This window comes from Cylas formicarius, unplaced genomic scaffold (genome assembly GCF_029955315.1).
Source record: "Cylas formicarius isolate icCylForm1 unplaced genomic scaffold, icCylForm1.1 PGA_scaffold_7__23_contigs__length_41026272, whole genome shotgun sequence".
Taxonomy (NCBI): domain Eukaryota; kingdom Metazoa; phylum Arthropoda; class Insecta; order Coleoptera; family Brentidae; genus Cylas; species Cylas formicarius.
Window position 1 is genome coordinate 15,574,702 of NW_026844352.1, and position 22,835 is coordinate 15,597,536.

General features: G+C 32.3%; 1 protein-coding gene across 7 annotated transcripts in view; it reads left to right on the plus strand.

Moving 5' to 3' along the window:
• The window catches only part of LOC132705701 (monocarboxylate transporter 9), a 42,805-nt gene extending 24,264 nt beyond the window's left edge, over window positions 1-18,541 (plus strand). For 5 of the 7 annotated variants that reach the window (XM_060676497.1, XM_060676500.1, XM_060676495.1 and 2 more), the window contains 3 exons: window positions 77-524; window positions 8,141-8,332; window positions 13,501-18,541. In XM_060676497.1, coding sequence (XP_060532480.1) covers window positions 77-524; window positions 8,141-8,332; window positions 13,501-13,667 — 807 coding nt within the window. In that variant the 3' untranslated portion in view covers window positions 13,668-18,541. Of the gene's footprint in view, window positions 1-76; window positions 525-7,897; window positions 7,941-8,140; window positions 8,333-13,500 lie in introns of those variants that run through there. The other 2 variants (XR_009619494.1, XM_060676499.1) reach the window with 2 other exon arrangements.
• The last annotated feature ends 4,294 nt before the right edge of the window (window positions 18,542-22,835 follow it).

Genomic DNA, 22,835 nt, shown 5'->3' on the forward strand with positions numbered 1-22,835 from the left:
TAGATTTTAGGTTAATGGCAACTTAAATAATCAGCCTGTGAGTTTTAATAATAAATAACTCGCTAATTCCTTCTAGAGTACCGACAGAGACCGAGAAGAATATTCGTCAGCTCGTCAGTTGCGACGCAACATGAGCTATCCTGGAGTTCAGTTCTCAACGCCACATAAAATCGTGAGAGATGTCAAGAGAGGTCCCGCGCCTATCAGAAAAGAACCAGAAAAAACCGCCTGGCAAAAAGTGGTCGAGTTCATGGACTTTGATCTGCTCAAGGATCCGGTGTATCTAAATTTGGTATTCGGACTGTCCATTTTCTACGTGGCGGAGCAGAACTTCAAGATGGTTACGCCGTTCTTCTTCAAGAGCGTCGGCTACGAACCCCACGACGTAGCCCTGTTCCTCTCGGTTCAAGCTTTCACCGACATTCTAGCTAGATTAATACTGCCACCTATCTGTGATCGGTTAACTATATCAAAAAGGACGCTTTTCATGTCCGGAATTTTCGTTTTGGGTATCTGCAGATCCGGTAAGTGTGCGTTTTTCTGGTTTTCCGGCTGTTGAAGGAATAGCATAGCAAATTTTTACGGAACTTTAACTTATGAAAAACAAATGTTTTACCGTTCCGCGACATCAATTCAGAACAAAATTCTCTTGCGATAATTTTAATCTTACTGAAAAACGTATTAGTTTTCGTTTATTAAGTAGTATTTTTTTATTCCTTGTAAATATAACATTATTATAAAAAAAAACATAATTCAGGGCGGCTCACTACTGTTTGATAAAAATTTTAAATTCAAAAGTTGTTTAGATGCTTAGTACCATAATAAAGAGTATGTCATTACTATCTTACCGACAGCACCCAACTTCCTCATTTTAAATGAACAGGGTGGAACGTGGCACCGCCGAGCTTTTTGCACAAAATTTGCAAATCGCTCTTTTTTGACATGAGAAATCCATTTTCGTGAATAATTTTGGGGCAAATTGTAGAGGACATACCTTTCGTACATCTGTTATTTTGCTCCTCAGAGTATGCAGTCGCCGTTTCCGAAAAATTCGAATTTGAAATTTTCGTTGCAAATAATTGAACAGTTTAATGTGAACATGTAAAATAGATTAACTTAATTACAATAACAGACATAAAACAGTTCAAAGTAGCCTCTGACGAAAATAGACACGATAAAATACCTGCAAAATAGTTCAAAGTAGGCTTTGACTAAAAAAAATGGCGCTTAGGTTCTGGTCAATTTCTTTGCTGTTTGCCAGTTAGTTTGGTAATTTTTCAAAAGTTTTGGTTAGTGATATATTTATACGCACAAGCAAATTATCATGGTCATCGAGTTCATAGACGTTATTTGGAGATGTTTTCAAACGGAAGGCCCTGATTTTAAACTTTTTAAGAATATTTATAATAGACTCGGACAAACTGGAGCTGGAAGAGGAAATTTTAGTCCAAGTAGCTGAAATTTCACAAGACGAATGAGAGTGGGAACCGCAATGTGCAAGTCTACAGTTTGTAGCGTTTTTTACCAAAAAAAAAAAATTATAAAATTTTGCTCCTGTAAAAAATCTTTTAGATTGTGACCATCTCGCCAGATTGGAATGTGCTCGGTTTTGTTGGGTCCGGAAAACGCCGACCCAATGTTTTTGAATAAATATGCTTAGAGTTAAGAAGAATAATGTCATGGAAGACGGCGCTCCGGCGCACTTTTCCAGACATGTTAGAGACTATCTAAATAATTAATTTTCTTATCGTTGGATAAGTCGTGGAAGTGAAGTGATTTCACTGCTATTCATTTTTGTGTTTGGGAGTATATGAAGTCGCTAGTGTATGAAGTGGTTCATACTCGAGATGAATTATGGCACCCGGTTGCTGCTGAATTATTTCGAAACAAGGAATTATTACTTAAAATCAATTAACATATTTTAAAAAGCACCACAGTGAATAGAAATTTTGATTTTTTTGTATTGCAGGAATTGGCCATCCAGATCATCCGATTTGTGCTGCTCGGTGACTGTATAAAAGAGCTAATGTACTCTTTCTAGTAGATCTGTACAAAATGCATATGAATTGCTTTTTATTAAGTCTTTGAACAAAAATTTTGAATTGTTTCATTTTATTCATTACCAAGTTCTTGAGTATTAACTGCTAAAATAAATAAAACCAATAATAAAATAATAAAAAAATAATAATAAAATAAATGAAACCAAGACCATGTCAATTTTTGTCAAAATCAATGCTAACTAGAAGGAACTGTGAGTTGATGAGAAAATAGGAAATAACAAGGTAACCGTTAAAAAAGTAAGTCTGATAACGTTTGAACTCTCTATAAATGATAAATCAAATCTCAATAGCAATTGGCTAGTATCTCGGGTGTTGCAATTAAAATAAGGAGGTTAGATGCTGCTTAGGAGAGTTCATGCATAATTTCGAATTTTTTCATCGCATAGAGTAGATTTTGCATAACATTTATTCAGCAACCAGGCGTAATGTAAAAACAAGGAATAATTTGAGATTGAAATTGCGTCAGTAGCTTATCTATCCTAATTCTTCCCGTTTTAAATCAATTAATATACAGGGGGTTTTTGTGTAGGAAAGAAAATATTTTAAGACGGGTATTTTCTAACTCGCAATAAACAAACAATCACATGCAACAGTGTAAAAACTAGTAATTTAAGTTAAGACTTTATAACACAAGTGTTCTTTATAAATCGTTTTAAGGAAAACGAAATTTTTTGTCACATTGTAGTTAGGCGATTTCCGGGAAATCAATATTTTTTGTTTAATCGTCTTTCTAGAACATGCCTTTGAAATATTCTCCTTTCCTCACGAAATACGCCGTATATTTCAAAAATGTAATGCTGTTTGTGTATGCGATTGAATAACAATTAATACTTTTTTTGTTTAATAACATTACATATTATTTTTTCCACGCGTTTTAGTTTTCGGTGTAAATCCATTTGACAGTTTTATAGACACTTATTACAAGTCTAAACACAATTCTGTTTTATCATTTAACTATTTGGTGAATCCAGATAACAATGAGTCAAGCAGCGGTTCAAATATGAATTAGAATAGCAACAGGTATTTTTGTTTAAAACTAGTTAAATCTCAAAATTCATTAATTATCAACAATTAAATACTTCATTCTACTTTCAGGACATTTTTCGGAATTTTATGTTAGGTTACATTTTCGAGGTGCGTACAATCGGAAAAGATTATTCCTAACCGAACATTAAGCTTTAAACATAGTCAAATGACTTTTTAAGTAGCCAGTAAAGTAAAAATCCAATTATCAACGGGAATAGCGAAATCATCAACACTCTAAGAAATACTTCATTTTTCTAATAAAATACTTATTAATCAATACAACTTGAATCTGTCAAATAACCCGATCAAATTAGACATAAAAATAGTACTCAGAAAATCAAAATTCCGACAGACTTGGATTTTATTGAAGACCTTGTGCCAAAGTGCCAAAAACCCTATGGACATGAGTGCTAAAAAATATGCATAGGCAAAAAACAAAATAAATTAGATGTACATTAGGGACCATAAAATTATGGAAAATATTTTTTTTTAGGATCAAAAAGACGTCTATTGAGTGATCGATTTTAAATAAAATTTTATACTAAAAAAAAAGAATGCAATTGAGTACAAATTCTATTTAATTTAATCAATGTACTTCTTAAGCACAATACAGACCTAATTGATTCAAAATAATATTGGACATTCTTAATTATAATTATAACAAAAAATTTTTCAAGACATATAATTTTATTATCATTCACTTGGTGAGGTTTGATCACCTGTATGATTTTACAGTCTGGTGTTATATCATGAGTTTTTAAATTAACCTTTCTACTGGAACTTCTATTGAAAATAAATCGGAGATTCATGGTTTGTTACATTTCATGCAATGTGCATAATATAAAAATAACAAATTTGTTCAACTCTCACTTATTTATGGCAGAGCGAAGAAATTATTTCAGTTATAAATATTTTGCATACTTTTTATTTTCCGTTTTAAAGCTCTTTTCAAATTGGCTTCTAATTTGTTTGTGAATATCACCTGGTGTCAATTTCACTTTTTTCATTTCTCGAAAACGTATATTGCTTTGTTACATTTTTCTTTTTACAAGAGCCTATCACATTGTTTTTTCAATTTCTTTAAAATGTCGACTACGTTTTGAAAGAACAAGTAATATATCTAGCTGAGACTTTTTACTTTATATTTTTCTTGGCATATTCTGTCGATAATTCCAAAATCGCCCAATTTATTTTAATAAACTTGGGGTCGTTAAAAGAGGCTTTTCCTAGGCTGTCAATCGTGCTATGAGTAAGATGAATGCGATTGAGCACTCTGCCATCAGATTATCCTAACCTAATGCAACACTTATAACTGTCTATCCGAAAATTATGGAAACTAAAAATAAAGATGAAACACAACAAAATTGATTGAAAGGAAAATCAAAAGTTTTGATCTTGAAAGAGCCTGCCGTCGTTTTCTATGCTCTCAAAAGGTTGGCTACAGCATTTCGCATACGATCAACCATATTTTCAGGAGTGGTAAGTTGAGTTTGATAAACAATATCTTTTATTTTACTCCAAACGTACAAGTCCAGGACAGTGAGGTCTGGAGATCTGGCAGGCCACTGAAACAAACTGCTCCCTCCTATCCAAAGTTGGCCTAAAAAGTCCTAACTTGGTGAGTAAAGTGTGCTGGACATCGGTCGTGTTGTAGCCATATATCTCCTCTCGTTTGTAAAGCGACGTTTTTTAATAAAATAGGCATGTGATTTTTTAAAACATTCAAATACATTTTGCGATTTAACATTACCATTAAAACAAAATGCTCCTATAATTCGATCACCCAAAAATACCACATGACACGTTCCACACTCTACCGATTTTGATAATTCACGCAATTGTGCAAATTGACTCCTCCATTGCTCGAAAAAGTGGCTTCATTAGTCCATAATATTCGAGATGAAAATTGGGATCCTCACCTACCATAGAATTTAGCCAATTACAGTGTCTTATCTTTTATAAAAATCAGTTTCTAAAGGAGGCTGATGTAATTCAATATGAAGTGGGTGTAGACAGTATTCTTTTAGAATTGGGCAAGCCGATGTTTTACTAACATCCACTTCCAAACTTATTCTTCTTTTTCTCGTACTGTTTCGGTCAAATATTTAGTTAAACGACTAAATACCATTCTACTAAAACGTCTTCTATTGCTGTTAATTTGCTGCTTCCAGTCGGTCAGCGACATATGTTTTATGACGATTTCGATAATTAGGAATGAACTATTTCTATCAGAGGGGATGTTTTATTTCTTTTATGATTTTGTACTTACTTCTAGAACATCAGTAATTGGTAAACTTAGTCTTTAACAATTGTTATTAAAAAAGTTATAATACTCAAATCTGATATAAACTAAGATAAACAACGAACGTTCATTTCAATTACAACCCGTAGAGTTGAGTTGCTTACCAAAACTCAACTACACTCACTAAATTCTTTTATCTATATTTTGGGTTAGGATAAAGATATTGAGATGCGGTTTTCACTGGATTGTTGGGCTCTTGTTTGACCATCCAATGGAAGTTCATGTCGTTGCATGTCATCTGGTGGCAGGATCCTCAATCGTAATGAAATACTCGGACTGCAAATTTTTCTTCCCTCGGGAGCCCCGTTTATAAATGAATTTTGTGATGCAGGCGAGAAAGCCGTTACATCGCTCTTATATCTAGAATAGAATCTTTGCTCAATAGCCGTTCACTCTCTGATGCAAACGATCTTTAACCTCCAACTCCCAGTCATTTCTTGTTACTGGAGCCCGTTTGCGAACAATTCCTGATCCCGACTATAGTTTAACTCAATTAATCAAGCTGAAACGTTTGCAGTTGATAAAACGACAAGTGTCTGATTTCTGTAAAAATATATTGGAATATCAAAGTAGTGCCACTGTACCTCGTTAAGAACGAACAAAAGTTCAGAAGGAAAATAATTGATTTTGGACTTTAAACATTTAGAAATTCATTACAAAATATATGCTGGACTAGCTTCTTTGTTAATAGGTAAGGTTAAGGTACATGTTAATCAAATTTTTCTCTGAAAAAAAAATTGAGCCCAGGAGATCACCGGCTGTGTGGTTTAATAATGCGATGAAAAATATGAGAAACAAAATTAGTATTCATTAAAAACAATAGCTGACTGTAGCAAACAACCAGAACACAGAACAATTTATGGGTCTTTTTAATATAAATTTAGGAGATTTATTAAAAATACTAAGCGAGAGGCACATGAATGTATATTAGTACATCAGTACAGCACAATGTGAGAGAAATCGCATTAAAAAAGAAGATCACTTCGGTGATATTTCTGCAGCTGAACTCAATTAATTTTTTACTAGCATTGCTTCCAATATATTTTTTTTTTATCTCTTTAACAGTCAGACCAGAGCTACAAAGGAAATGTCTGAACGATATACGATTTGTCCCAGCCACTTTCATTCTATATGGGTTTGCTGAGGGCGATGTTTTGAGTTGTGTTGCAGTTTTGAAAATATCAGGTTCCTTTGATTATTATAATATTAATAGTATAATTTTTAAGGTTATTGAACCAATATTGATATTCCTTACTTACCTTTTCCAACAGATGCGTCGAGGAGCGAATTTTCCCCGAAGGTGTCCAGAGTTGTACCGATATTCAAAAATGGTCAACCTAATTTATCAAACAGTTACAGGTCAATATCTATAGTTCCCTTACTGGGAAAAATTTTTGAGTCATTAATAAAAAAACCAGTTATCACGCTTTTTATATATTGTATATTTTTATGCAGATACAAGCAGTACCCAGTTTAGCTTTGGGTCAGGCAGTGTGCAGGTTGTGGGAGAAGTAGTGCAGAGCCTTGAACAAGTGAGTCTTACTCTTTGTGACCTTAGCAAGACCTTCGACTGCGTTTCTCACCAGTTGCTGCTGGCAAAATTGAACAAATATGGGGACTTCCATTGGATCTTATTAAGTTATCTAGGAGACAATGTGTGGTCTATAATAATGAAATACTAGCTGATCTGACTTTTTAGCTTCAAAAAAAGTGCTTAGGAACACACACCCCTTTACGGTGAACTCCTATTATTATAATTATCTTACCCGAAAATAATTGGCTTACTTCGCAAAAAGAAATTGAAGTATTCCACTGTCTGTGTTTATATAATAAACTGCCATCAAAAGTGAAGGCACTGAGTATCAAAAAAAATAAAATATATGTAAAAAAATTGCTTCAAATGCACTGTTTCTATCCCGTGTGGTAGTATGTAGAAACCACCATCATGAGAGAAGATGCTAACTAGTTGTATGGATTTTTTTTTGTTTTGACGTAATGTGTAATAATCTTTCTTGTTAATTTTTTTTTCTGTTTGTCTGTCAATGTTACTCTTTTACATTTGATTGGCCACAATTGTTTTATTTATCTAATCCGAGCCGCGGATGTTAGGTCGGTAACAGGCATTTTGCAACACCCGGTAGCTAAGCTCTATCCAGTACCCACAGATAGTGCAAACAGGTAGTTTTCTCAGCGTTAAGACAGTGTCCATTCTATGTTTCATTAATATAAGAATATTTTGCAGAAAACAGTTTTAAAATTCAAAACGGCAATTACGCCCACTGATCGTCATTTCAGAATCTCAAAAATAATTCCCAGCATTTTTTTTCGAATTTTACCTCGTTGCCTCGAAACACCCGGTATGTGTAGCGACTTGTAATAAGGCGTTCGTCAAAAATAACCTACTCACCGGAGATTCGCTTTCATTTACCGCTTTTCGTTTCCGAATAAAAAAAACCTTTTGTTTCACTTTGGAAGTGTGTTCTAATGTTTCTATGATTTTTGTTGGCAGCCGAAGGAGCCATTGAATAGGTAACCCAGAAATACACACAAACGTAAGCTTTAAAAGTTATTTTAAGGCATTCTTTTTTTGTTTGTTTCATTCTTATGTTAAGTGAACGAAGGAGGAAGAAACGTTTTTGTTGTTTGCTTATATATGGAACTTTTTTATATCAAATAACGTTTTGGTTTTTTCGCACAGGGGCAACTTAGATACATATCGGCAGGTGCTCATTCGGTTCTCTATCTCTTTCAGTATTGGCGCAACAAACTGAGTACACGATGATCATGATTTGGCTGGTTATAGCGGGATTCGCTAGAGGGGCCGCCCTGATCAATTTTGCTATTACTATATCGGAGTATTCGTCTCTGGAAAAACTACCCGCCGCATTCGGGCTACACAATGTAGGAAAAGGCCTGTTCGTTGTCACCTTGGGGCCGGTCTTAGGTAAGTCGCTACGTGAACATTTATCATATAACGAGAAGATAACAATATGTAGTATTTTATGTTATGGTCTTTTTATTTGCATTTTAATATAATTATGTTGTAGCGGATAAAGTAAGTAAAAAAAAGTCTCCATAGTATGGCATCGAAACTCACCAACATCATACACACACCCCGTAAGCAGTTGTGATTAAAACAAGAGTTACGATATAAATCTCCATATTGAGTTAGGTTAATATCTACCGTTTTAGTACACCCATATGAGATATAATCATAGAATAAAGCGTTAAATTTCATTTTTTTGATGATACGCTAACTTAGTCTGTTCTAACGTGGCAACACCTATCTCGATTGGCGGTAGACGTTTCTGTTAAATATCTTTCTCACTCTGGGAGATCGCTTCGTTATTGTTTTATTGATTCATATTTTCTGTTTTGCGCTTGACTTTGGCAAAGATCACAGTTGGCTATTGCAACCATTCCATGAGCCTTAGACACTCCGTAAAGCCAGAGATCTTACCTCACCAACTTCTCGTAAATAGTTGTTTATTTTACCGTTGGACTTTCTATGATGCCTGCATCTATGGCTTTTTGAAGTTACACTTTGAAGATACACTATTAAGATCAAGTTCATTCATATTAAAGAAACTGAGTTACTTAAAATATTTGCAAATCAACAGTTTTTGCTTATTGTAAAATGTAAATATTGTGAATTAATTTTCAGCTTTAATATTATATACGGCTAGTCTAATATATTTGTTTTCGTTTGAGATAATTTTTAAACGTGCTTACCCAATGCAGGGCTTAACGGAAATCACCGAGAAAAAGGTTTAATACAAAATTTATACAACTTTTGCAGTTGGGACTGCATACCGAATATGTAATTAATTCAAATTAAGGCAATTTGTAATTCGTCACTAGACCTGCGAAGACTACAAAGGCTTTGTTGAACGTCTTCGCCGGCTGGTGAAAAAAATTTCATACCTGCTCCCAGTAGGTATAAAAAAGTGTGAACTAGTAAACCAGCCGTATGACCTCAAGACATTTTCCATAATCAGATTAAAAATCAATGAACGGTGCCTAAATCATTAGTTTCCTCTTTTGTCATTTGCTTTTTAATGTGTTTTTAATTTTTATAACATCTTAATATTCTTGTATAAAGCAAAAAAACGGCATTTAAATCTTTAGATCTGTGATGTGTAATCATGAATCACGCTGTATATTATGTACGCCCCTAAAATAATCGATATGTTGATTATTAGGATATGTCCTAAAAATCTGCATTCTTTAGAGAATTTAGAATATCTTTTCGAAAAATTCACCTTTTTCCAAAATTTCTATATTTTCGTGACATATGCTTGATATATGGTTAAATAATACACCATACCTCAGGTTTTGGTCACGGAACACATATAAAACTGCTTGCTACTGTTTCTCCACTTTGCGACGCGCATGGGTTTTTTTACAAGTCTAAGAGGTGATACTAAAAAAAATGATACAACTTTTGTATTTAAACTTTATCTCGGTGACTTCCGACCTGTAAGTGGGGCTGCAAATATAAAAAATAACTCTGCACAAGTACTCCGGATCTTTATATCAGAGTGGCTAGCTATTTTAACTTTAACATTTTAGTGATTTTATTAAAATTTAGTTTTCACAAATGAAATTCCTACTTTTCAAGATATATTATTCAATAAACAATAAATCACTAAAAGAGTTGGTATGCAGCTTCTTTAAAAACTAGGTCATTTCAAGGTTACAGCCTGGTTTGTAACATTACGCTAAAACTTATGGGGCCCATTTTCTCTACCATTCAGTTGCCCGGCACATTTCTTTGTTTTGCTAAATTGTAAGAGGCTATGTTAAATGCCCTTTTGAATTTGTATAAAATATTTAATCATGCTTAAATAAAATGCGATTCTATATATACCACAACTGAAAAAAAAATCAGGAAGGTTAATAAATATACCAGCTGACTATATTAGTTTCTTAAAAACTGCAAAGAAAAACCAACACTTTACATTTAAATAACGAATTTTTAAAAAATATTTTTGAAATTAACTTAGCCAATTCAGTTCGTTCTCGCAGTAAAGCTGGAGATCCAACAGTTCATAACGCTAGAGCCTTGAAATACAATCTAGATAGATCCATAGATCCTATTACATTAAATAAAAAATGCTCAGTTGTTTCAATAGAAAATCTTCCAACAATATACGTTGGTAAATTAAAATTAAAAAAATCATGAAAAATTACAATCTTCAACATGAATAAGCTTTCATTTTCAACAATGCTTTATTTTAGTAATAACTAAATATTTTTGTTGCCTGATAAGAACAAATAAAAATTATGATTTTTACTAATGTTTTTATTTAAATAAAATTTGCAGTCCTAAAGTTTAACGAATTTTGATGTGATTTTTAAATTCATTAAATTATCAAAACCTGCTATATATATATATATATATATATATATATATATATATATATATATATATATATATATATATATATATATATATATATATTTTTTAAATAAATATCAAAATTTCTATACGTAAACATGATTTAGAACTAAAAACTGTTATTAAATTACTTTAAGATGCAAACAGTTTTTTTTTCACTTATTGTAAAATTATTATTTTTTAACTTGAAATTACACATTTTTCATGTGGCAGATTGAAACAAAACTTTAGTTCTTCAAGAATGCAATTAAAATAAAAAAACGCCTAAAGTAGACTGTTTAGTATAGTGTATTTCTTCCATGAAAGACCTTCATGTACTCCTATGATATTTTGTTCCCATATTCGAAAAAGCAAATTTTGAAGTTAGTCTATGGTTCTAAATGGCTTTCTATGCAGTTCAATCTGACATCTCTGACATCTCATAAGGTCCCAGACATGCTCAATCGGATTTAAGTCAGGGCTTCTTACTGACCAGTTTATGGCAGTAATATTAACTTATAAATATGAAATTGTCCCCTCGAAAGGGACTACACTAGGTTCGACAATCTCTCTTATATAGCGATCAGCGGTTAACCTGTACTCGTTTACGGCCACCAATTCTGTGCGTCGGTTATAAGATATGTCTTCCCAGGCTATAGTTGAGCATCCACCAAAACTCTCCACCTATAAAATTGCACTGTTCTCCAAATAGTCTACACACAGGCATATAAACCGAATCTCGACTCATCTGTAACTAGTACATTTGACCATTCTTCGATCCTGCAAAATTGTAAATACATAGTTGCAAATTAGTTTGCAGAATCCAAAATGCGTTAATATAAAAAGAGAATCCAATGTTTTTTTGTGACGACCTGTATAATATGAAAGTAATTTATAAAAGTAACCATAACAGGACTTGCAAAAGTTAATATCTCAGAAGTAAAACTTTTAGAGAATCCTTTGCTTTAGTCATAATATTCTGCACCGTATGGCATGAATAACACCCTGCACAGAGTATCCGAAATTCTTTGTAATTGCGGGATATCTCGGTTATGAGTAAAACTAGAGTCTTGCAGTTAACGGGTCAATACTTGTTTTGTAAAACGAAAGAATTCGTCAATAGAATTTTCTTAATCCATTGCGTTTCTGAGCTACAGGGTAATTTGGAAAATTTCGCGATTTGTAACGTATCGTAGGTTAATATTTAAGCTACTGAAAAAATAAAAAAAAGTCTATAGAGATTTTTTTACGTAGAATAAAACGGAGGTGCTAGTTTTTCAGATTTTATTTATTTTTTGAATCATGATATAAAGTTTTGTATTTTGCTACATCCTGTATAGTTTTATGTCACTATATTCCATCCGCTAATAGGTTTCCAAATATATATAACACTTTACAATTTGTTTCTATTCAATAATACAATATTTTAATATTCTTCTTATAGTAGTCTTATTATTATTATTATTATTATTATATCTTATATATTATTATTTATTTAATAATAACTATATACACGATAACTTTATATATGTAACAATTAGTTAATTACTATTGATTACTATTTAGTACTAAATTATTAATTCAATATAAATAGTGTATTCGATAAGTATTTTTATTTGTGTTTTCTATTTTTCCTCGCAAAATTAAATTTGTATGAGTCTACAAATTGTATTTCTTAGAAAAAAAAACTTCAAACGTAAATCTGAATTTACAGCTAAAGAAAGTTCTCAAATTGACCACCATTGTCATGAATGGAGTATTGGCATAATTTTCTTGTTCTGTTTAACGCATTAAGTAACATAGTGGAGCAGGCTTGCACATTTCTTAATTCCCTTTCAAGTGGCATTTCGCTGATCTTCTCTTATGTGATGTTGATTTGGAAGGTAGCCCTTAAGAAGTTACCAAGAACTATCGGGAGACGTGGGTGGTTATCTTATCGGACTACGTGTGCCAATCCAATGATTAGGAAAATTATTGTCTAAATATGGATGTATGATTTGAGAATAATTAAATATTATTAAAGAATATATGTCGTTGAACTAACGGGACTTCTTCGCATATTTCTGGTAAGATATTTTCCAGCATACCCAGATTTCTCTTTGCTATGAGGCTACCTACTTATATATATATATATATATATATATATATATATATATATATATATATATATATATATATATATATATATATATATATATATATACAAATTTCTTATAAAAGTCCCTATCTCGGTTGATATTTTGCAAATACCAATGACAAAATTCTGGCCTTCGTTGTTGGTCCAGGGATGCAAATTATTTTAAACTAGTACGTTTTTAAAATTGATAAAAACAAAAAAAAATCCGAATAAAAACTAGCCACCCAATGCATTGTGCGTAAAAAATCTCTATAGGCGTGTTTATTTTCTCGATAATGGATTAATTAATGGAGATACGAGGAGTGCCGCAAATGGTTGAAATTTTCAAAATCATAATGGAGACCAGAAACGCAATGGGATAAGAAAATTATGTTGACGACATCTTTTGTTTCGCACCATGACCCGCGAACCGCAAACCTCTAGTTTTACTCATAACCGAGATATCCATCTGGCATTGACAACGAATTTCCGACACACTGTACATGTATGAAGTACCCAAAATTTATTTTTTTATTCATTTCGTATATTGTCCGAGTCGTATTACTTCGCAAAAAGCCTAACCAGGGTGATGAATTTCGTCTCATTTCATTTCTAGGTAAGATTAGAGACGCCACGCAAAGTTATCCGATCTGCCTGCATTCCCAGACGTTTCTGATAATGTTGTGCTGTTTGGCGTGGTCCATAGAATTTTGCGTCAGACATTTTAGGAATCGCACCGCTCAGTCTGAGAAATCGGATACAGACACAACGGCGACGACATGATTAACGTGCTTTTGCGGTTCGCCAATTAGTCGAATTTACAAGTCAAAGTTTGAATATATTAAGAGGATTAGGTATGTCACGAGGTTACAGTTGGGAACTTGCCGCTGCGTTTGATTAATAAATGTAGATTTTTCATTTCTTTGATGGTAATATTAATTGACGGCTCTAGCTAACTAATCGATACAATACAATGTTGGCCATGAGGTTGTGGTGGAATTTGTTTCTATTGTATTGCCTCTGATTATTCCACTGACCTACTAATAATGAGGGTAATTACTGAGTTGTGACGCAAATGCTGGTTTTCAAATAATGAGACGTCAAAATAACACCAATATAACTTTTAATTAATCTCTGAAAAAGCAAAGCAACAAACGTGCGGTATATATCCAGATAAGATATTGCCTAATTTTTCATTTGTCGGCAAAATTCTTTTGTCTTAGATCTTAGGGTGGAAAAGCAATAACCACTAGGATCCAACTGATTAACTTTTATTATATTTATTCTTTGCTATATGGCATTAAAAGTTTGAGCTTCATGAATATATCTGATAAACAAAATGCTGTCTTGGCAACGTTTTTTTAAGATTTTTGGATGGTTAGTCTATATATAGTATGGAGATTCCATTCGAACTTCTTAAATTAAAATTTCTTAGATTGTCAAACCAGGCTTTTTAAATTTGTTTATCCATTTCACTGTAACAATAAAAGCATGAAAAGATTTTACTACAACTTCACAGCGTGGAGAACGAGAAACAAATTTCAAATTTTCCATTCCACGGTACTGAAACAAAATCAATTTGAGTTCTAAAATAATATAAACTCTTTGGACTATTTCATCAACTCTATGTTTGTAAACAGTACTCACATGACGTACTTTCAACATGACTCGCTAGAGGCTTCATAAATCTCAAGGTCGATGGCGCTCGAGTCATATAAATTCAAATATTCGTTAAATTTTAAAGATGAAAGTTATTGAATCGGAATTCATTAACCTAAAGAGTGTCAATTTTTTTTAGTTATATTGGTTTCCGCTAGCTTTCTCGTGGTTGTATTTTAACTAGGTCTAGAATTCTAACGCTCCAGGAACTCATTTTAAAGTGCGTCACAAACCGTTGCCTCAAATGGCGAATTCGTAGAAATCGGTCTTCAAGATGTCCTGCAACCCTTCCACGACCTTGACTTTGCTACGTTGCCACCAGTTTGTCCAAACCTACTTAAGACTCTGGAGATGGTTCGTTGATTTTAAATTGTTCTGCAAACTGAACTTGGTTATACCCTCTCATTTAGGGCTTGTTTGAGCCCAAACACAGATATAGTTTTATATCTTCCCGACGGTTTCGAGGTGGTTAAGTAATACATCATTTTCAAGCTTTTCCAAGTGGCTTTCCAATGGTCTAATTCAATATCTGGGATAACTTCTGATTTTTTTGATATTGCAAAATAAATATAACGAACTTAAAAATTTCATAATTGGGTGTAGTTTTATATATTCCCGACGATTTCAAGGTGGTTGAATAATATATCGTTTTGAAGCTCTCCTAAGCGGCTCTGATTGAATCTCTGGAACAATATCAGATTTTGCGAAATAGTGATTAAATTGTTTTTTGGGATGATACAAGCTGAAAAGGTGTTATTTTCTGTATAGCAACATTATATATGGTTTTTGGGAATTTTCTTACAATATTTTCGTGCTTACTTACCCAGGTAAGTAAAGAACTGGTCCAGTGTAATATTTGCAAATCCGAATACATAGTCAAATCTAACTATATATATAGTCACAGATCAGTGGTTATTTTCATACGCTTGCCATGAACGATTCATCATTCATATTAACAAACCTTTTTTTGTGAATTTTATTATTTCAGAAAATGTTTGACGGCAATTTGCTGCAAATTTCATGAAATTATATTCACCATGTTCGTAGCAATTTCCTACGCTTACAGGATATTCATTGTGTCTTGAATTTTTCCGTTTCAGATCTAATGTTAGTGATGAAACCAAAGTATAGATTAGATAGGTGAATAGGTACGACGAAAACTGTTTTGATCTGGGTGAATATAAGCTGACTTGAATCAAATATCGCTTTGTTTTACTAGGTAAATTGTAACTTCGCGAATATAAAGTTTTTTAATGAACTGAAACTTTCATATTCCCAATTTTTAGATCTACATATTATATATCATTGGATGTTTGAATGCGGGCGCATTTTCGAACCACTTTCGAAGTCATTTGCTTGTAATCCAAAATGCTTCAATTAAAAACTCAGCACGAAATACATGGAAAATGGACTTCATCCATATTTAATATATTCTTAGTATGTCATAGTATTAATTATGTCTTAATTTTGTTTAAGTTATTTCTATTAAGTTTTTATGTTTAGTATCTGAGACATTGACTATCAAAAAAGGAAAAGGGCGTTTTATAGGTACACTGTCACCTAAATTACTTGCAATCAAAAAGTTGATCGGTAACCAGTAGAGGGAGGGGTGGTATCATACTTTCGAACACACTATAATATAGAAAAAAAGGTAGCAGCAAGGGGCAGAATTCAGTGATGTGACAATGACAATTTTTTCAGGCAAACCGTTTTCGAGATATAGCCCAAACATGGTATTTTTGGGTGCCAAAAAAATTCGCATTTTTTTCCTTTAATACGATGCACTTGTGACGTAAAAATTATAACCATTTTTTATTTGATAAACTTAATAATATATACACTTAAGGATACTATTAAATTATTTCTACACAAAAGTACAAAAATGACATAAATTATAAAAAATGAAAACTGAAAAAGTACAGTAAATATTCCGTAGTCTACTGTTGCTATCGAAAATCTTTATATACTAGGTGCAATCAAAAGAGTATATTTTCGAATATTCGTTGGGTACTATTAAACGTAAAAACATACAAAAAATATTAATTTTCAACTATTATAGATGATGCAAATAGATACTGACACGGACATCACCATTTTATATTGTTTTTTCAATAAATGGGCAAAATTTAATAATAAATTTGTTAGACTTTAAGGTTGAGTCCATATTTTTATTTTTACTGCGAGCTGCGTCAAAAACAAAAACAAAAGCATTTGGCCAGTACAATTCTACGAAAAACTATCTATATTATTAGTTTTAATATAATATAATAATGTTGGAAACTTCCTACTTTGTCAGATATTTATAAAAATGTTATAGCTAAAAATAATCTTCCCAGTTGGAATAAATTAACATTTGATAGTACCTAGTATAATAGAAACTTGTTTTGAAGAAATTGTAAAAAAACAAAAAAGTGTTTTATTTTTAAATCTTTTTTTTACCCAAACGTAGCGAAAAAAAAAACAAATTTTTAAGGTAAAGCGTAACGGTTATGTTTTTTTAACACACACAATTCCTACAGACACTTATATAAAAGCCAATACTTACAGACGATATCGGTAAAAACTAAAAACGAACGCATTGTACTTAGATCATCTAGAGTAGTTGAAGACGGACATTTCTCGATATTTCTTCAAAAAAATGTTCGTTTTGACTGCGTCTCGTATAGAAATAAAGTAATTTCCTGACTGTAAAATTCATTACTATTTAAAATACACAATAAAACGTCTTGTTAGAACGCAAATACAAAATCTCTCATTTCATTTCATGTTCATTCTAAAATGTATGTCTGAGCTACAGGAACTGTCTACAAAAGTTCCGCTCTCTGGTTAATTGAAACACGAAACTGTTAAGAATTCTTCAAGGATAGGGTCAGAACCTCCACAAAATCTGCTTTCTGGTTTGCGTGGAATCGGAAAATGAAATGATTCCCAGGGTTTGCCGTTAAAATCAAGCAAGATGCTGCCAAGTTTATAAGTTGCAACACACTGAATATTACAAAGCGAGGAATTCATATACCAATAGCTCGTTAACAATGTATAAGGCTAGGTTATTGAATATTTACTATACTTTTCTAACACAAAATCATTTGCACTTATGTCAATTTGTTTAATATCTCAGAAAGCACACATATAAACTTAATACAAATCGGACTTTTCTTTTGAAAATAACTAGAACTATAACATAGTCATGTTTTTCCTGCGGGGCTTTTAGCATTTATATTCGATAATCTTCTAATACCAGACTTTACAGTTGTGATTGTCGCTGTCAATGTTTATAATACAGTTTGTATATTTTGTAACTGTTTAAGTGTTTCTCTCCTTTGGATTCAACGAGATAATTAAAATAAGTTTAAATTAATTGTAAACTGCCTATATGTCTTTTCTGAGAATAAAAAATACTAAAACCAACAGACGAGAAAATAATAGGCCCATAAAAATTTCGCTTTTATTTAGCACTTAAGGAACACAAAAACGCTAATCAAGTTTAATTGTTATAGATAATCGTATTTTTGTATTTGATTGTGTGATATAAGTCAATATAAGACTGAACCGTGAGATACAGTATTTTTAATCGAAACTTTCGTTTCAAATCGATAATTTTTCGAAGTTGGAAGTGTGAGACGCTCAAAATTACCTCGGCCCATGACCTAAACTGTTGAAGCGCACTTATATCGGTTCAATTTTGACGTGTGCCGAGATATTTTTGGTCTTCCGTTTGCACCTTCCGCGGTATCCGATAGTGAAATTACGCTGTGGCTAAGAAAATGTGAGTAGGTAGTTTGACGGGCAAAAGGGCTATCGTAACGTAGTTGGACGCATGGTAACCCTTTTGGAGTATTGGTTTTCGCATTATTCGTGTGCGTTTTCATTTTAGAATCTTGTTTGTTGGAAAAGGCATCTATTAAATATTGTAATTATGGTAAATGTATTATAATCTTGTAAATACACCGGTATTATAGTCTGTAAAAGATTTATATATATGTAAATGTATAAAAATATATACGGTTTTTTATTATGGTGCGTTTTTATTAGTTTTTATCGGCCAAGAGGCGGCTCTTTCAACCTTCAAATATTAAGATCGCTAAGTATAATGAATAAATAAATAAACTTTACATAGGGCAAACATCCCAAATTAAAAAAAAAATAATTACAGCACATAAAAGTGACTGTAAACATAAGCCCAAGAATACTAGCGTCAGTTCCCATGTGAATAATCATGACCACCAAGTGACATACAACAATCCCTAGATCCTAGATACGGAAAAAAATGGCTATAAACGTAGGTTCCTAGAAATGTGCTATATTCATCAGTGTGCCAACTCTATTAACCATAAAAGAGATGTGGATGCTTTGAGCAGTATTTACACTTACTTATTACATCAAACATTTACAAAAAAACTGAAACTCCCATATTGCTATTCAAGAAAAGTCCTGTGGTGTTGATATAGGTGTAAAATTTTGTGGGTTCACACACCCACAAAATTTTACACAAGAGAAATAAAGGACAGTTAGTTAAATAAACGTTGGGTCCCAAACCAACTATTACAGAAAAGCACAAAAATAGATTGATCAATAAAATATTACTGAAGTATTATAAAAACACACTTTCAAAAGAAGTACTTACTCAACGATATGAAAAAAAAAATCCATAAAACTTAAGGTTTTCGAACAAAAAAATTAAATGTAAAGCATTGCATGCTGAAAAAAAATTTTTTTTTTAGAAAAATAATTTAGTCGAGTGCTGTCGAAAAAGTTGGATTTTGAACCAACATTTATCAATTATCTTCCAAACAATTACATTTTAAAAATAATTTATTAATACATATTTCTGGAACTAATTCATCTATTTGTGCGTAAAATATAAAAATACATTTTATCCAAACAATGTAACTCAAATAAAAACACAACAAACAGGCAAAACAAAAATAAAATGTTGATGATAAGTATTGAAATTGACTGGTATTTATCCTTGATACGCTGGAATATATATGGATTATTTCTTATTACATTACAAGATGCAATTATCCGATATTTTAGGTCTTCGATATCCTGTAGTGTAGACTAGTACTTTTAGATATCTCTGGATACAATCATTCAAAGGATTTAAGCTGACATGTGTTGGGGCACCATCACATCATCGCCACCTCTTCTGTTTAACAGAGGTACTTTTTTAATCAAAGGACGTAATTCTTTTTACAGAAAACGAAAATACGATCCACCAGTTAATATTAAAGATAAAAAATATGGCCAATTAAACTATCATCGATATTCGCTAACCAAACCTTCACAGCAGACTGATATTGATGTCGACATTCTGTTATTGAATGCCGATTATTTTCGGTCCATACATGCATGTTGTGGCAGTTTTGAATTGCATCCATTCCGTGAGAGTCTAGCTTCATCCCAAAAGAGAATATTTAAATAAAAAAAATATCAAAACCATTGGGAAAAATCATGGTCGGTAATATTGACAATGTCTGGTTGTTCTTTTAAAATCCTCCCTCCAATTTTCTACTGCAATTTTACTGGTACTTGAACTTCAAGTAAATTTAGCGCAGCTACTTCTAAATCCGTGGGTTACAATTTCGCGGTTTCGGCCAGTATTAAAACTACATGTTTCGAAACTTCCAGATTACAGGCAGGTCTACAATTAGGATACGCTTGTATATAAAGGAGATGTAAGGTGTTTCAATTTTTGTTAAGTTTTAAGATTTAATTTTGGATTCAGTGTCTGGGGCTGAGATAGTTTTACTGTTCTGTAACAAGAGAGTTGATAACCGATGATTTTTGAGCCAGCTAGTGTTCTTGCAATGCATTAAGGTATCGGTCTGTGTGCGTAGGTTTTCTGTAAACAATGTTAGGTCTGATTTTCTATAGATAAGAATATCTAAGAATGGGTGATTATTATTAATTTCCAATTCAATGGTAAAACGTATGTTAGTGTGAATAGAGTTTAATATATCTGAAATAATGTTGAGAGTTTCAGGAATAGGGACTTCAGTAAAGAGGGATTGTACTTCAAGAGCCTTCCAAAGTATCCTGTGGGTCTAATGTAATGATTTTAAATTGCTCAATGAAATGAAGGGATTAAGTACGAATGTATCAGTTTTCCTTGGGTTTTAATATATAAGCTAGATATTTTGCTAGAGAACAGTTTGGAGAAATGCTGCCGTCAATAGGTCGAAGAGGTAATGCTGGTTTTTGAATTTTACTGAGTCCGTCATTTTTTTTCTGATATTCACATGTATTCGTGACTACCGCGTTCAGGCTTTAGAATAATAGATTTAGGAGGTTCGGGGATTTTTTTTTTGAAACCGAAAAACTTCACCACAAAATAAACTTCACCACATCCTTCTAAAGACAATGAGTCCGAAAGCAACCTCACACATGCCATTGTTGTCCTTCCTTACATTCAACACATCTCTGACCACATATCAAAAGTTCTAAACAAATAGAACGTCAAAACCAAATTTAACACTTGACCGTCCAAAAATCTCTCAACATCTTCGATCCGTCAAAGATAAAATTCTATTTGAGATTCCAGGAGCTTACAGCATTCCATGCATATGCGGCAAAGAATACACTGGAGAGACGGGATGAAAAATATCAAGTACGCTCAAGGAACATGAAAGAGCCTTAAGACTACGACAAATAAACTCATCAGCAGTTGCCGAATACAATCACGAAACCGGACATGAAATTTTATTCGTTATCGATTCTTCTATCAACGAAAAATCCAAAAATCTATAGAAATATATAAGCAACCACACAATCCTAATCGCGACGCAGGTCTTTACCTTTCACCAATATGGGAATCGGTCGTCTGAGAGAATGCGAGCCAGTTTAAGTTAAGCTCCGAAGAAGCCACCAGGATGATTAGCGAAACGTTAGCATGTTCCAGAAGATTTGTAAATAAGAATTAAAATTCTTATTAATGAACAATTAATTGATTAGATTTAATGTTTTATTAAATTACTGATATTTTACATTCAAACTAACTGAGGAATTTCAAATAAAGCAATAATAAGAAAAGTCTTAAGAAGTGACAGTAGCCCACTAGATTTTTTTTTATCTAATAAACTTTTTTATCTCGTTAAGAATTGCGACGGTTTGTATTATTAAAAAATTGCAGGAGACAAAAGTTTTTAAATAAATTAAAATAAAAATGTCTTTATTATATCATTGCACAAGTTTTTCCCTAGATTGAGTAATGAAAAATGATAGGGGTAGGCTATTTCACTAAAAAATATGCAGAAAGTATTACTAGTGCACTTTCGGAATATTTTTGTTTTTAAGATAAAAAAAATACTTTAATTTTTTGAAATATTTGTGGCGCGATTTCTGAGTAATAATTGCATTTTGACCCAACAGATATATAACAACCTACTCTTTATTTTAAAATAAAGGGTATTTTAGGCAAAGAATCACCCCCTGATGTTTTTCGCATTTCTACGAATATATATTCGGTACGAATTGTAATGGAGTAGTCGGCAATAAAATGCCAGACAGAATAAAATAGATTGATCACCTTGCTTCCTTATACTTCAACATATTTATTCCGCCCTAAATGTGTATCTGTTCAACGCAAGACATCCGCCAATAATGATCACGAATATATTGCTTGTAAGACACAATCGGTTGTACTTGGCATATATTAATTTAAGTAGTATGCACATATTCGGAGATGAGTTCATGTATTTTCTATATAATAATAGATCCGGGTTTTCCATAATGATATGCGAATATTTAAGTTGGTGAATCTACATGAAAAAATTATGACAATTTGTTAAATAAACTTTTGTCCGAAAACTCATGCGATAAAAATTAAAACAATACCAAAGAAATCGTAAAATTAAAAGAAATATATTATAACGTATAAAATATAATTTGCTAAGAGTAAATATACAATTAAACCATATTTACTTTCTATTTACGATAATCAGAGTCAAAATTGCCATAAAATGAGTGTATTCTCCTTTTCTCAGTAATATTTTATTATATTTTCTGTATTTTGGTAACTGTCTGGAGAGCCGCCCTTCAAACAGATACTACTGCAGTATCATCGTGCCTTGAGTCATTCACAATATTTTTATTAAAAAATATTTTGCACACCAATTCTATAGCATTAATTATACAATGGTAAAAAGGCAATCTTACCCATTGACCCATGACCCAACTCAGCAATCATTTCGTCTGTAGTATATGGAAAGTTTGTTTTGTAATTTTTAAGTTTTAAGTTTTCTAGGTAGTTAATCCGCTTACTGCGCCGCCAACTAATAATTTCTTGTTTAC